A 16417-nucleotide genomic window follows, 5' to 3' on the forward strand; every position below is an offset into this window, starting at 1 on the left:
CTAGGGGTCCCGAGTTACTCTCTCCTTCCCCATCCCTAAGGGGTCGCAGGTCACTCCCCACCCCCATCCCTCGGGGGTCCCGGGTTACTCTCCCCTCCCCCATCCCTGGAGCTTCCGGGTCACTCTCCCCAACCGCATCCCTGGGGGTCCCGGGTCACTCTGCCCTCCCCCATCCCTCAGGGTCTCGGGTGACTCTCCCATCCCTACCCCTCGGGTTCCTGGGTCTCTGGGCCCTCCTGGGTTCAGCCCCTCCGCCCCCTGCCCCCTGCCCCGCCCAGGCCCAGGCCGCACCGCGTTGCTGAGGATCTCCTGACGGCGCGGGGAGGCGCTGGCCAGCACCACGCGCTTGTGCAGCAGCTTCCCGATCACCGGGCACAGCACCATGGCGCCCACGCCGGGAGCCGGGAGTCCGCGGAGCTGAGCCCAGAGCCCGCGGTGAGCGCAGCTGCAAAAAACGGCGGCCAGAGTCCCGCCTCCGCGAGGCCACGCCCCGCCCGCCTCCGCGAGGCCACGCCCCGTCCAGGTCTTCATTGCCTTCCTCGCCAGGCCTCGCCCACTCCAAGCCTCCATTGGCTTCCCCGTGAGGCCACGCCCAGTCCATGCCTTCATTGGCCTCCCCGCGATGCCCCGCCCCGGCCTCGCCGTCGTTGCCCACCCCTCCAGGCCACGCCCACTCCACGCCTCCATTGGTCTCCCCGTGAGGCCACGCCCAGGCCACACCCCCGTCCGACTCCCCTCGGGCACCGCCCCGGCCTCGCAGTGAAGCACCGCCCCCAGCTCCGCCTCCCGGGCCCTGTCCCCGCCCCTGGCGCTCGCCCCGCCCCTCCCCGCCCCGCCCGCAGCGCCAAGACAGACAATCCCGCAGGACGCGCCAGCAGCTGGGAGTCCCCCAGGGAGGAAAGGCCGGCGTGGATTCCTGGGGTTCCTTGCAGGCGCGGCGTGGGGAGTGGAAATGCTGGGGTTCCCGCGGCTGCGGTTGTGAGCAGCGGTGGGGGGTGGGGTGTTCTTACCCGAAAGTGGGGGGGCCAGGCTCAGAGATGGGGGTCTTGTGGGCGCCGTCTTGGGGAACGTAGAGATGGGGGCTCCCCGCGGGCCCGGTGGGGGGGGCGTGGAGATGGCGGGGGGTATCCACGGGCCTGGTGGGAGGGGCGTAGAGATGGGGGGTTCCCCACGAGCCTGGTGGGAGGGGCGTGGATATGAGGGTCCCCCCCCCGGGTGAGGGGCGTGGAGATGGGGGTCCCCGCGGGTCTGGTGGGAGGGGAGTGGATATGAGGGTCCTCGCGGGCCTGGTGAGAGGGGCGTGGATATGAGGGTTCCCCCGGGCCTGGTGGGAGGGGTGTGGAGATGGGGTCCCCGCGGGTCTGGTGGGAGGGGCGTGGATATGAGGGTCCCCGAGGGCCTGGTGGGAGGGGCGTGGATATGAGGGTCCCCGAGGGCCTGGTGGGAGGGGCGTGGATATGAGGGTCCCCGCGGGACTGGTGGGAATGGCGTGGAGAAGGGGACCCCTCCAGGACGGGTGGGAGGGGCGTGGAGATGGGGTCCCCGCGGGTCTGGTGGGAGGGGCGTGGATATGGGGGTCCCCGCGGGCCTGGTGGGAGGGGCGTGGATATGAGGGTCCCCGAGGGCCTGGTGGGAGGGGCGTGGATATGAGGGTCCCCGAGGGCCTGGTGGGAGGGGCGTGGATATGGGGGTCCCCGCGGGACTGGTGGGAATGGCGTGGAGAAGGGGACCCCTCCAGGACGGGTGGGAGGGGCGTGGAGATGGGGTCCCCGCGGGCCTGGTGGGAGGGGCGTGGAGATGGGGGTTCCCGCGGGCCTGGTGGGAGGGGCATGGAGAAGGGGACCCCTCCAGGACCGGTGGGAGGGGCGTGGAGATGGGGTCCCCGTGGGGATGGTGGGAGGGGTTTGGAGATGAGGGTCCCCGCGAGAATGCTGGGAGGGGTATGGAGATGGGGTCCCCGCGGGCCGGGTGGGAGGGGCGTGGATATGGGGCCGTCCGCGGGCCTGGTAGGAGGGACGTGGAGACGGGGTTGTCCACGGGCCTGGTGGGAGGGGCGTGGAGATGAGGTCCCTGCGGGCCTGGTGGGAGGGGCGTGGAGATGAGGGGGTCCCTCCAGGACGGGTGGGAGGGGCGTGGAGATGGGGTCCCCGCGGGCCTGGTGGGAGGGGCGTGGAGATGAGGGGGCCCCTCCATGACCGGTGGGAGGGGCATGGAGATGGGGTCCCCGCGGGGATGGTGGGAGGGGCGTGGAGATGGGGTCCCCGTGGGGATGGTGGGAGAGGTTTGGAGATGAGGGTCCCCGCGAGAATGCTGGGAAGGGTATGGAGATGGGGGTCCCCGCGGGCTGGGTGGGAGGGGTGTGGAAGAAGGTGGGGGTCCTTGTGGGAGGGGCGTGGACATTGGGGATCCGCGCGCCTGGTGATGGGCGCGGCGTGGGGACCCCCTGTGGGCTCAGGGATGGGACCAGAGCGGGCGCTGCGAGGTCAGGGACGCCCTGGTGGTCTCGGCTGCACCTTCCCTCCCTAAACGGACCCCACCTCCAGGCAGCGGGTCCCTTGCGCGCCGCAGGCTGCAGGGGGCGCGCGTGAGCTGTGCCTGGATTTTTCTTAACCCGCCCCCACCCAGAGCCCAGCCGCACCTGCTCCACATAAACCCAACGTGGCCTGGAGACTCCGGGTACTGTTTCCCCAGCCTTTTGTGACTCAGAAGATTTTAAAATAAAATGTCAAAAATAATCATACACCCAGATCACATGCCAGCGATGTGTAGACACAGAGAACGGAATCCCACAGTTACTTTTGTTCACTGTGGAACGACGTCTGAGGGTGTCCAATACATTATGGAGAAAACGGAAAACAGAGAAGTTACAGAATAGTCAAATAAACGGGAGGAAAAAATAAAACACCTCAACCATGTGATGTGTCTGATTTGCAATATTGTGAGTTTTGAAAAAAAAAATTTAAAAATAACAGCATACAGATTCATATTTCGTATTTTTGGAGAAGTAACTTTTCTTCGTTTTGAAGCAACAGAGGGAATCACAACTTTACAAACTGTACTGCATATAACATAAACTCCATGCAAGTGAAGGTATTTTCGTCCTTCCTTCCTTTCTTTTCTTTCTTTTCTCTTCTTTTCTTTTCTTTTCTTTTCTTTTCTTTCTTTTTTTGAGATGCAGTCTCACTCTGTCACCCAGGCTGGAGCACAATGGTACGATCTCGGCTCACTGCAACCTCCGCCTCCCAGGTTCAAGCGATTCTCCTCCCTCAGCCTCCAGAGGAGCTAGGATTACAGGCACCTGCCATCACACCTGGCTAATTTTTGCATTTTTAGTAGAGATGGGGTTTCGCCGTGTTGACCAGGCTGGTCTCGAACTCCTGACCTCAGGTGATCCACCCACCTCAGCCTCCCAAAGTGCTGGGATTACAGGTGTGAGCCACTGGGCCCAGCCGCGGGTGAGATATTAAATCATAAAGAAAAATAGCAAAGGAAGGCCGGGTGCGGTGGCTCATGCCTATAATCCCAGCACTTTGGGAAGCAGATAAATCACGAACTCAGGAGATCGAGACCATCCTGGCTAACACGGTGAAACCCCGTCTCTACTGAAAAATACAAAAAATTAGCCGGGCGAGGTGGCGGCACCTGTAGTCCCAGCTACTCGGGAGGCTGAGGCAGGAGAATGGCCTGAACCCAGGAGGCGGAGCTTGCAGTGAGCCGGGATCGCACCACTGCACTCCAGCCTGGGCGGCAGAGCAAGATTTCATCTCAAAAAAAAAAAAAAAAAAAAAAAAGAAAAAGAAAAAGAAAAGGAAAAATAGCAAAGAAAATTATAGCAATTATCTATGGAAGATGAAGTGAACGCTGCCACTTCCTGAACAGGTACAGGCAAAGCCGAAGGGTTCAGTGACCTATAGTGGGGGTTACTGGTAACCGTCACTGAAAACCCTGGAACTTAAAACAGCAAAAGTCAATTGCATTACAGCCTTGCAGGCCAGAAATCTGAAATCAAGGCATAGGCAGGGCCACGCTCCCTCTGAAGCCTCTAGGGGAGGATCCTTCCTGCCTCTCCCAGCTCCTGGGGTCTCCAGGTGTCCCTGGGCTTGTGGCCGCATCACTCCAGTCTCTGCCTCTGTCTCCACGTGGCCTCCTCCTCTGTGTCTGTGTCTCCTCCTCTCTCTCTTACAAGGACACCTGTTATTGTGTTTAAGGGACACCCTACTCCAGGATGATCTCATCGTTAACCACATCTGCAAAGATCCTTTTTCCAAGTGAGGTCTCATTCCCAGGTTCTTCTGGGGCTTAGGACATGGACATATCATTTGGAGCTCACCATCTAAACCATTGCAATTGTGTTTGGTTTCTTCTTGAGGCTCTAGGGGAGGATCCTTCCTGCCTCTTCCAGCTGCTGGGGGCTCCAGGCATCCCTGGGCTTGTGGCCGCATCACTCCAGTCTCTGCGTCCGTCTCCACGTGGCCTTCTCCTCTGTGTCTGTGTCTCCTCTTCTGTCTCTTAGAAGGACACTTGTCATTGGACTTAGGGTCTACCTTAATCCAGCATGATATCTTGAAACCATGAACTAATTGCACATGTAAGAACCCTATTTCCAAATAAGGTGCTATTTACCTGGTAGACAAGTCGATGGGGAGACACGGATCCACCCAGTCCCCCATACCAGCGTTCCAGAAGGGGTGCCAGCTAACCAGAGATGGGGTCCAGCAGCCTGTAAGTTCTCCGTTATGGCCACAGCATTGAAACCCCACCAGGCAGAGATTTAACTGTTCAAAATCCCTGACTACTGCAGCCCTCCTGCTCTCAACGTGCCCTTCAGAATTTCCTTTGCTTTTTTTTTTTAAGACTGACTCTTGCCCTGTTGCTCAGACTGGAGCGCAGTGGCACGATCTCGGCTCACTGCAACCTCTGCCTCCCAGGTTCAAGCGATTCTCCTGCCTCAGCCTCCTGAGTATCTGGGACTACAGGTGCCCACCACCACACCCGGCTAATTTTTTGTATCTTTTAGTAGAGATGGGGTTTCTCTATGTTGGCCAGGCTGGTCTCAAACTCCCGACCTCAGGTGATCCACCCACTTTGGCCTTCCCAAGTGCTGGGATTACAGGCATGAGCCACCATGCCCGGCCAATGCCTGTTTTTTTTTTGTTTGTTTGTTTCTTTGTTTGTTTTTGAGACAGAGTCTCGCTCTGTCCCCCAGGCTGGAGTGCAGTGGCGCGATCTCAGCTCACTGCAAGCTCCTCCTCCTGGGTTCACGCCATTCTCCTGCCTCAGCCTCCCGAGTAGCTGGGACTACAGGTGCCTGCCACCACGCCCCGCTAATTTTTTTGTATTATTATTATTTTTTTTAGTAGAGACGGGGTTTCACCACATTGGTTAGGCTGGTCTCGAACTCCTGACCTCAGGTGATCTGCCCGCCTTGGCCTCCCAAAGTGCTGGGATTACAGGCATGAGCCACTGCACCCGGCCAATGCCTGTTTTTTGTTTGTTGTTGTTGTTTATTTGTTTTGTTTTTTGTTTTTTTTTCTAAGACAGAATCTCACTCTGTTGCCCAGGCTGGAGTGCAGTGGTGCAATCTCGGCTCACTGCAAGCTCCACCTCCAGGGTTCACGCCATTCTCCTGCCTCAGCCTCCTGAGTAGCTGGGACTACAGGTGCCTGCTACCTCGCCCAGCTAATTTTTTGTATTTTTTTTCTTTCTTTTAGTAGAGACAGGGTTTCACCATGTTGGTCAGGCTGGTCTCGAACTCCTGACCTCAGGTGATCTGCCTGCCTCGGCCTCCCAAAGTGGTGCGATTACAGGTGTGAGCCACTGTGCCCGGCCAAATGCCTGTTGTGTCTAAGCCAGCCAGTCTATGGTATTCTGTGATAGCAGCCTGCAATGGACTAAGACATCCCATAAGAAGAGGAGATGAGGGCACAGACACACATGGAGGGATGACCCTGTGAGGACACAAGGAGAAGACGGCATCTCCACGCGGAGGAGAGAGGCCTCAGGAGGAACCAGCCGTGCCCACACTTTGACCTCAGACCTCCAGCCTCCAGGACTGTGGGAGAATCAATGTTTGTTGTCTAAGCTGTACAGCGTACAAAACTTTGCTATGGCAACCCCGGCAAACTCAGACACCCCATCCCGCCAGGCCGGGCTTCTCTCCTTAATGTCCTGTTTTGCATTGAGCCAGCATCGCATAGTCTGATGTTCAAAGATTCTCAAATGTGTGCCGGTTTGTAGGTTGTGTGTAATTCAGTTGCCAAGAACTGAGGAGATCCTACCGTCCAGGAAACACCTGGCAATGTCTGAAGATATTTTTGGCCGTCACGTCTGGGTGTGTGCAGTGTGGGGGTGCTGCTCCCATCTGGTGGGCAGAGCCCAGGGCCACTGCTCAACATCCTACAGTGCCTGGGACAGCCCCACCGCAGAGAGCCCTCCAGCCCCAAATGTCAGCTGTGCTGAGGTGGAGAAACCCTAAGTTAGCATGCGAGGGTTTGTCTATCTATCATCTATCTATGTATCTATGTTGTCCATCATTTATCCAGCTATTCATCTATCATGTATCCATCTATCTTGTCTGCGGATCTATCTATCACCCTTCCATCTATTTAGCCATGATATCTATCTGTCTATCCATCCATCTATGGATCTATGTATGTATGTATTTATCTATCTATCATCTATGTTTGTATGTTTGTATCTGTCTATCGATCATCTATCTATCCATCTATGTATGTATGTATCTATCAATCGTCTATCTATCCATGTATATATCTGTCTATCATCTATCTATCCATCTATGTATGTATGTATCTATCATCTCTGTATCTATCCATCTATGTATGCATGTATCTATCATCTATGTATCTATCCATGTATCTATGTATGTATGTATCTATCAACTATCTATGTATCTGTCCATCTATGTATGTATGTGTGTATCTATTTATCATCTATGTATCTATCCATCTGTATGTGTATGTATGTATCTATCATCTATGTATCTGTCCATCTATGTATGTATGTATCATCTATCCATCTATGTACACATGTATCTATGTAGGTATCTATCTATGTATCTATGTATGTATCTATCTATCATCTATCTATTCATCTATGTATGTATGTATGTATCTCTCTATCATCTATCTATGTATCTATCCATGTATCTATATATGTATGCATCTATCATCTATGTATCTATCCATCTATGTATGTATATATGTATCTATCATCTATCTATCCATCTATGTATGTATCTATCTATCTATCATCTATGTATCTATCTATCCATCTATGTATATATATATCTGTCTATCCATCATCTATCTATTCTTCCTACCTGTCATCTATCTATTGTATCTACCTACCTACCTCATCTGTCATCTATCCCCCCACTTATGTTGTCTATCTATCTATTATCCATCTGTGTATCCATTATCTACCTGCATCTATCTAGCTATAATCTATTATCTATCTATCCATCCATTCTGTTTATCTATGTATCCATCTATCTATCATCTGTATAACTATCTATCTATCTATCTATCTATCTATCTATCTATCTATCTATCTTCTATCCATCTATTCACCTTTCTATCTTTCCATCATCAATGTATTATCTATCTACCTATCTATCTTCTATCCATCTATCCATCTATCTTTCCATCATCAATCTGTTGTCTATCTATCCATCTATCCATCATCTATACTTTCATCTATCATCTATCAATCTATCATCTACCTTTCATCTGTGTATCTATGTATGTATGTATGTATGTATCTATCTCCTATCATCCATTTATCAATCTATCATCTATCTACCCATGTATGCATCTATCTATCCATCTATTATCTATCCATGTATCTATCCATTTGTCTATTTTTTTTTTTTTTGAGACAGAGTCTTGTTCTGTCACCCAGGCTGGAGTGCAGTGACGTGATCTCAGCTCACTACAACCTCCACCTCCCAGGTTCAAGCGATTCTCCTGCCTCAGCCTCCCGAGTAGCTGGGATTACAGGTGCCCGCCACCACGCCCGGTAATTTTGTATTTTTAGTAGAGACGGGGTTTCACCTTGTTGGCCAGGATGGTCTTGAATTCTGGACCTCAGGTGATCTGCCCACCTCGGCCTCCCAAAGTGCTGGAATTACAGGTGTGAGCCACTGTGCCCAGTCTTAAACTCTTTTATCTATCTATCTATCTATCTATCTATCTATCTATCTATCTATCTATCTATCTATTTATCTGTCTATCTGTCTGTCTGTCTGTCTATCATCTATCTATATCTATCTACCTACTGTCTATCTATTATCTATCTATCTATCTGTATCTATCTACCTACTATCTATCTATCTATCATCTACCTATCTGTGTATGTATCTATCTATCATCTATCTATCTGTATCTATCTACCTACTATCTATCTATCTATCTATCTATCTGTCTGTCTGTCTGTCTATCATCTATCTATATCTATCTACCTACTGTCTATCTATTATCTATCTATCTATCTGTATCTATCTACCTACTATCTATCTATCTATCTATGTATCATCTATCTATCTATCTGTCTGTCTGTCTATCATCTATGTATATCTATCTACCTACTGTCTATTATCTATCTATCTATCTGTATCTATCTACCTACTATCTATCTATCTATCATCTATCTATCTATCTATCTATCTATCTATCTATCTACCTACTATCTATCTATCTATCTATCTATCTATCTATCTATCATCTATCTATATCTATCTACCTACTGTCTATCTATTATCTATCTATCTATCTATCTGTATCTATCTACCTACTATCTATCTATCTATCTATCTATCTATCTATCTATCTATCTATCATCTATCTATCTATCTATCTATCTATCTATCTGTCTGTCTGTCTATCATCTATCTATATCTATCTACCTACTGTCTATCTATTATCTATCTATCTATATCTATCTGCCTACTATCTATCTATCATCTATCTATCTGTATCTATCTACCTACTATCTATCTATCTATCTATCTATCTATCTATCTATCTATCTATCTATCTATCTATCTGTGTATGTATCTATCTATCATCTATCTGTCTATATCTATCTACTATCTATCATTTATCTGTATCTATCTACCTACTATCTATCATCTGTCTATCATCTATCTATCTGTATCTACCTACTATCTATGTATCATCTATCTATCTATGTCTCTATCATCTATCTATCTGTATCTATCTACCTACTATCTATCTATCTATCTATCTATCATCTATCTATCTGTATCTATCATCTATCTATCTACATCTATCTATCTCTACCTACTATCTATCAATCTATCAATCATCTCTATCTATCTATCTATCTATGTATCTATCTATCTATCTATCTATCTATCTATCTATGTATCTATCTATCTATCTATCTATCTATCTATCTATCTATCTATCTATGCTATTAGTTCTGTCCCTCTAGAGAACCCTGAGTAAAGCAATGGCGTTTTGTTTTTGTTTTTGTTTGTTTGTTTTCCAGCAGGATAAACGGACCAAGACAGGGAGCCTGTGAAGAGGATAAGACATTGGATCCAGCATCAAATGGGGTCTGTGTTTAAAATGCAAACCCCACAGAAATCAGAGACAGAAACACATTTGCCTTCTGCAGTGGAACAAAACAGAAGCAGCATCAACACTGATTTTTTTTTTTATGTTTTATTTTTAATTTTTACAGACACAGGGTCTCACCGTGTTGCCTAGATTGGCCCTTGAACTCCCGGACTCAAGCAGTCCTCCGGCCTGAGCCTCCCAAAGTGCTGGGATTACCGGCATGAACCACCACGTCTTGATGGAGGCTGAGACTTTTTGGAGTGCCTCCCTCTCTCCATGTCCTGCCAAGGACAGAAGTAAAGTTTTCCATCTTAAAACACGGGTGTGAGTCAACAGACACGTGCTATCTTTTTACTCAAAGCTCGGCAAGTGAACACACGGAGTCAGCTTCCAGGAAACATTCACAGAAGTAAGAGGGGGTGTCGGTCGCTCTCCATAGCCAAGTGGCTGCACAAATCGTCATAAAGGCAAAAAAAAAAAAAAAAAAAAAACAAAAAACTGAAGCACTTTGCCTGCTTGCAACGTCTTCATTTGCGGGAGGATGTCGGCGTTCTCAACAGTGTCGAGGAAGGATATCCTCTCGGCTTCCTCTGACTCAAGCTCTCAGTTTTGTTTACAAGGCAGTTTAGGGATCTTCTGTGCATTGCCCTGAAGGTGTTACTCAGGTTTTTCACGGGTTCCGCCCCCCACCCCCACGAGACACACCCAAGGCCCACGCTGAGCACCTGCGGTTGGATCTCCTACGGGGTCTCTTGCTGACTGAGGCCTTTCAGTCCTGGAGGCTCCTGTATCAGCTTTGCTTTCTAGGGTTCAGCTTTGGGACAGTCTAGAGAAGCAGGAGGACAATTTCTCTCTTTCTGTGGAAGTTCTGGGTCTCTCCTGCAGCCCCCAGTTCCCTCTGGAGGCTCTAGGGGAGGATCCTTCCTGCCTCTCCCAGCTCCTGGGGGCTCCAGGGGTCCCTGGGCTTGTGGCCGCATCACTCCAGTCTCTGCCTCCGTCTCCACGTGGCCTCCTCCTCTGTGTCTGCATCTCCTCTTGTGTGTCTTAGAAGGACACCTGCCATTGCATTTAGGGCCCACCCTACTCCAGAAGGATCCAATCTCAAGGTCCTTAACTTAATCACATCTGCAAAGACCCTGTTTCCAAATAAGGTCTTACTCACAAGCTCTGAGCATTAGGCTATGGACAGATATCTCCGGGGACCACTATTCAATCTACTACAATTGTACCCAATTCCTTCTGAGAGGCTCTAAGGGAGGATCCTTCCTGCCTCTCCCAGCTCCTGGGGGCTCCAGGGGTCCCTGGGCTTGTGGCTGCATCACTGCAGTCTCTGCCTCTCCTTCATCCATGTGTGGAAGAGCGCTGTTTCCCAGGGAGGTTCCCCCGCCTGGAGCCTGCAGACCAGCTCACAACAGTGGCTCATTTTTCTGGAGACATGTGGACATTCAGGCTGCACTTGCTGGTACACCATCCTGGCAGTCCCACGTCTACGCCTGCCTCACTCGCCTTCACCAAAGACCACGGCTCGGCAGAGGGCGAAGGCGGGAAGGCTGGTTTCATGCCACGACGGCACATGGCAGGGGGATCTGGAGCGTTCTGAAGGAGGGGATGGGGTGCTCGGTTTATGAAGCTGATCTCCAGGGTCTGCAGCACTTTATACAGAACCGTGCAGGGGCTCACGCCTGTCATCCCAGCACTTTGGAAGGCTGAGGTGGGCAGATCACCTGAGGTCAGGATTTGGAGACCAGTCAGGCCAACATGGTGAAACCCCGTCTGTACTAAAAATACAAAAATTAGCCGGGTGTGGCGGTGCGTGCCTGTCATCCCAGCTACTCAGGAGGCTGAGGCAGGAGAATCGCTTGAACCCAGGAGGCGGAGGTTGCAGTGAGCCGAGATCACACCATTGCACTCCAGCCTGGGTGACAGAGTGAGACTCTGTCTCAAAAAGAAAAAAACAAAAACAAAACAAAAAACACCCAAAAACCAAAAACCAAAAAAACTCTGGTCCTTCAATCAAGAAAAATCAGAAAACACAGAGCTATTGTCTCCAGGGATCCTGGATGCCTTCATGATGTCATTCATGAAGCAGACTTAGGGGGTGATGGAGAGAATGAGCCACCAGACTGCTGGGCATTGCGGGAAAAAAAAAAAAAGAAAAAAAGCTTCCTGTGCTATCCAGACAAAAAACAAACAAAAAACAAAAAAACAGAAACAAAAACACACACACAAAAAGAGCATTACACATTACAGGGGCGTCATTCTTCCAGGAGCCTTCATCTGTCTGTAGTGGCCATAGCTGGGAGATTACATCCAAAAAGCACAAAAGAAGTGAAAATGAAAATGGCCTGTCCCTGCCTTAAGTGATGACATTACCTTGTGAAATTCCTTCTCCTGGCTCATCCTGGCTCAAAAGCTCCCCCACTGAGCCCCTTGTGACCCCCCACCCCTGCCCACCAGAGAACCCCCTTTGACTGTAATTTTCCTTTATCTATCCAAATCCTGTAAAGCGGCCCCACCCCTATCTCCCTTTGATGACTCTCTTTTTGGACTCAGCCCGCCTGCACCCAGGTGATTAAAAAGCTTTATTGCTCACACACAAACACACACACACACACACACACACACACACACAGCACTCCCTGGGATCCAGCCTGGGGCACAGCGGGCCTCCTGAAATGACCCACCCAGGAACCAGCGCATTGCACTGGTCCACATCACAGTTTCAGGATGTCAGAGTGGATTCAATGCGTGTGTGCATTGGAGGGAGCTGCTGAAATGAAATCCCAGAATTCCTAGCAACTGGGGGCTTAACACGAGTTTATCCTCCTCCGGTCCTGGAGACCAGAAATTTGAGATCCAGGTGTGTCAGGGTCACACTGCCTGGAAAGCTCTAGGGGAGGATCCTTCCTGCCTCTCCCAGCTCCTGGGGGCTCCAGGTGTCCCTGGGCTTGTGGCCGCATCACTCCAGTCTCTGCCTCCGTCTCCACGTGGCCTCCTCCTCTGTGTCTGTGTCTCCTCTTCCGTCTCTCACAGGGACACTGGATTGGGCCCATTGTAAATGCAGGATGGCCTCGCCTTACTTCATTACTTTGTAGGGACATGGATGCAGCTGGAAACCATCATTCTTAGCAAACTATCACAAGAACAGAAAACCAAACACCGCATGTTCTCACTCATAGGTGGGAACTGAACAATGAGATCACTTGGACCCGGGAAGGGGAACATCACACACCGGGGCCTATTATGGGGAGGGGGGAGAGGGGAGGGATGGCACTGGGAGTTATACCTGATGTAAATGATGAGTTGATGGGTGCTGACAAGTTGATGGGTGCAGCACACCAACATGGCACAAGTATACGTATGTAACAAACCTGCACGTTATGCACATGTACCCTAGAACTTAAAGTATAATTAAAAAAAAAAGTACAAAAAAAAAATTACATTTGTAAAGAGCCGGTTTCCAAACACGGTCCCATCCTGATGTTCCGGGTGGACACGGGTTTTGGGAATGGTTGAATTAATTACTAAACCATCTCTGTTTTCCTTCCATGGTAATGATGGCAGGAGAGAGGCGCCAACACAGGGCCTCTGAACAGCAGCTTTGGCCTCCGTCGGTGTCCCCAGTGCACAGAAAGGGAGGGGCTGACCATCCGAGGCCACCCACTATGGAGACTGCCCAGAGCCCCTGGGCGGATGGCCAGCTCTCCCATTCTCACCTCCAGAACCATCTTTCTCACCCAACAGAGCCAGGAATCCAATTCCCTGTAATGTTCGGACGCCTGTGGGGAGTCAGACCTCTTCTTTACGCTAAACCAGCTCAGGTATTGGGGCTGGTGCAGGCACGTCTGGTGCAGAGGAAGAAAGACAAACACACAGTCTGCTCACCACCCACACAGCATGGAGGGGGCCCAGCGACTGACACCCCTGCAGGTTCCTGCGGTCCACACCTGTGTCCGGTGCTTGATCTCCAAACGGTCTCACGGGTCTGGCCAGTCGCCTGCTCCCCGGACCCCGGATGGACTCGCCAGGGGGGAAACACGAGGCAGACAATGCGCAGAAGGCCGGGAACTGCGGAATCAAGCTGCACCCTTGGGTTGGGATGGGCTGGGACCCATCTCACCGAGCCTCGTTTCCACACCTGGGCCTCCGAGGTCCTCGTCCTGAGTCAGGGAGGCCTGATGGTGGTCCAGGGGCCTGATGGGACCTCCTTCACTCTCAGGGATTCACAGAAGCAGAGGAGGGGTGGGGGGCCCTCCAAGCCAGGTCAGAACAACCGTGCCAGGAATCACCGTGGTCAGCTCCAGGTTGGGGGGTGCGGTGGAGCAGGGAGCAGATGTGGGGAACACGGGAGTAGTTGAGGTGCAGGAACCTCAGGTGCTCCCGGAGTCATCAGAGATGAAGTATATAAATCTGTCCTCGTTCCTCTGAAAGAAGAATTCCAACCACAGCCAGCACAGTGGCCCTGAGTGAAACCAACAGCAATGTCGGTGTGTGCACCACACTAAGGAGACCAGCACCTCTGGGGGAGAATAAAGGCCAGAACCACAGCTAAGGGACGATGTCAGCAAGGAGAGGAGCTGGGAATGGGGCTGGCAGGTCGCCCAGGGAGGATATATCCAGAGATGGAGTGGCCGAGGGAGCGGGGCTGGTTGAATGTCCATGCTCGGGGACGGACAGGTGTGAGAAGGAGTGTCTAAGGAACTCGGGGGTAGACACCCCGGCTCCACTAAAAAAAAAATACAAAAATTAGCAGGGCGTGGTGGCACACGCTGTCTGGTGCATGGCACAGAGAGGCAGAGGCCCCCGCTGCAGCCTCACAGAGCGCCCTGTGCGCCGCTGGGTTTTGCTGGTTTCTCTACCCTCAGTGAAACCTGGAGACCTTTCCTCACCGGTGCCTCTGCAGTGCCCGGGAGAAACGCAGCTGTTTCTCCCTGAACCTCTGGCACCGTGGCCTCTCCATGCGCCCCTGGCTCTCCAAGCTGCACCCCCGGAGACTCAGAACTCGCTCTCCTGCCTCATGAGGCCGGGCCTGGGGGCTCCCTCCAGCCCTTCGGGGTGCGCACCGGCCTCGGAGCGCATGGACGTGGTCCTGGCGGAGAAGAGGCTCTCGCGGCGCGTGTCCAGGGGGTCTCCGGGCACCCGACGGCAGCCCAGATATTCCCGCAGGCGCAGCTGGAATTCCCGGGAGGCAAAGTAATACACAAACGGGTCCAGACAGTTGTTGAGGCAGCTGAGACACAGCGTGAGCTTGTAGACGTGGTAGTAACTCTTGCCGTAGAACAGGCGACCCACGATGTGCGCCAGGAGCACGAAGTTGTTGGGGGCGAAGCAGGTGACAAAGGCCAGCAGGACCACCACGGCCAGGCCCACCGCGCGCCTCCGCTGCTCCCGGCCGTGCGCCTCCTCCGTGCGTAACAGCTTGAGGATGGTGGCCGTGTAACAGGCCACGGTGACCACGAAGGGGATGAGGAACAGCAGGATGAAGATGGTGAGGAGGAACACGGCCCACATGGCCACGCTGGGGAGCATCGTCCACTTGAGGACATCGAAGCAGGTGACGATGCCCAGGGCGTGCACCGGGTAGGTGAGGTCGGTGCGCGCCAGCGGGGACAGGGCGGCCAGGAGCAACAGCCAGGTCCCGGCGCACGCGGCCACCGCGTAACGACGACGGCGCCAGCGCGTGGAGCTGAGCGGGTACAGGACCCCCAGGAAGCGCTCCACGCTGATGCACGTCATGGTGAGGATGCTGGAGTACATGTTTGCGTAAAAGGCCACGGTGACCACGTTGCACAGGAGCACGCCGAACACCCAGTGGTTGCGATTGCAGTGGTAGTAGATCTGGAACGGCAGCACGCTGGCCAGCATCAGGTCCGTGACGCTCAGGTTGATCATGAAGATGACCGACGGGGATTTGGGCCCGATGCGTCGGCACAGGACCCACAGGGAGAACAGGTTCCCCGGGATGCTGACCAGCGCCACCAGCGAGTACACCACCGGCAGGGCCACCGCGATCGTCGGGTTCCGGAGCATCTGCAGCGTCGCGTTGTCCGGGCCGGTGCTGTTTGGGACGTGCATCCTGGAGGGGTCCTCGCCCGGGCTCTGCAGAGGGAAGGGCGCACGGCTCAGGGGCGCGGGCGGGGAGGTGGCTGCCGGGAGGGCTCCCCGGGGACCAAGGAGGGTGGGGACATGCGTTCGCAGAGGACTCCCTGTCTCCTCCATCCCTCCCGCCCTTCCTCCCTCCTTCCCTCTCCTCCTTCTTTCCCTGCCTGTCTGCTTCCTTTCTTCACCCTCTGTCGTTTTCTTCTTTCCTCTCTTCTCCCCTTTCTCCTTCCTTCCTCCTGGCTCCTTCCTTCTCTCCCTCCCTCCTACCTTCTCTTCTTCCCTCCTTCCTTCCCTTCTTTTCTGTTCTCCCCACTCCCTCCCTTTTCCCATCCCTTCCTTCCGTCACTCCCTCCCTTTTCCCATCCTTCCTTCCCTCACTCCCTCCCTCCTCTGCTTTCTTCCTTCCTTCCCTCCTTCCTTCTTTCCCTCCTTCCTCTCTTTCTCCCTTCCTACCTTCCGTCTTTCCTCTTTCTCCTCTTTCCTTCCTTCCCTCCCATCCTTTCTTCTCTTCCCTCCTTCCTTCCTTCATTCCTTCTTTCCCTCCCTCCCTCTTTCCTCCTTTCCCTCTTCCCTTCCTTCACTCCTTCCCTCCCTCCCTCCTTCCTCCCTTTCTCCCTTCCTTCCTACCTTCTGTCTTTCTTCTTTCTCCTCTCTCCTTCCTTCCCTCCCTCCTTTCTTTCCTCCTTCCCTCCCCTCCTTCCTTCTCTTCCCTC

At 52.5% G+C, this 16417-nt stretch overlaps 2 protein-coding genes across 4 annotated transcripts in view; both read right to left on the reverse strand.

Annotated features, from left to right (window-relative positions):
* The window catches only part of LOC105478258 (acetylserotonin O-methyltransferase like), a 44597-nt gene extending 44120 nt beyond the window's left edge, over nucleotides 1-477 (reverse strand). The window contains exon 1 of the mRNA XM_071089433.1: nucleotides 292-477. Coding sequence (XP_070945534.1) covers nucleotides 292-384 — 93 coding nt within the window. The 5' untranslated portion in view covers nucleotides 385-477. The remainder of the gene's footprint in view (nucleotides 1-291) is intronic.
* A 12514-nt stretch (nucleotides 478-12991) lies between these two features.
* The window catches only part of LOC139360958 (P2Y purinoceptor 8), a 67948-nt gene continuing 64522 nt past the window's right edge, over nucleotides 12992-16417 (reverse strand). For all 3 annotated transcript variants that reach the window (XM_071089435.1, XM_071089436.1, XM_071089437.1), the window contains one exon: nucleotides 12992-15701. In XM_071089435.1, coding sequence (XP_070945536.1) covers nucleotides 14598-15677 — 1080 coding nt within the window. In that variant the 5' untranslated portion in view covers nucleotides 15678-15701 and the 3' untranslated portion in view covers nucleotides 12992-14597. The remainder of the gene's footprint in view (nucleotides 15702-16417) is intronic.

This window comes from Macaca nemestrina, chromosome Y, assembly GCF_043159975.1.
Source record: "Macaca nemestrina isolate mMacNem1 chromosome Y, mMacNem.hap1, whole genome shotgun sequence".
In the NCBI taxonomy this organism is placed as follows: Eukaryota; Metazoa; Chordata; class Mammalia; order Primates; family Cercopithecidae; genus Macaca; species Macaca nemestrina.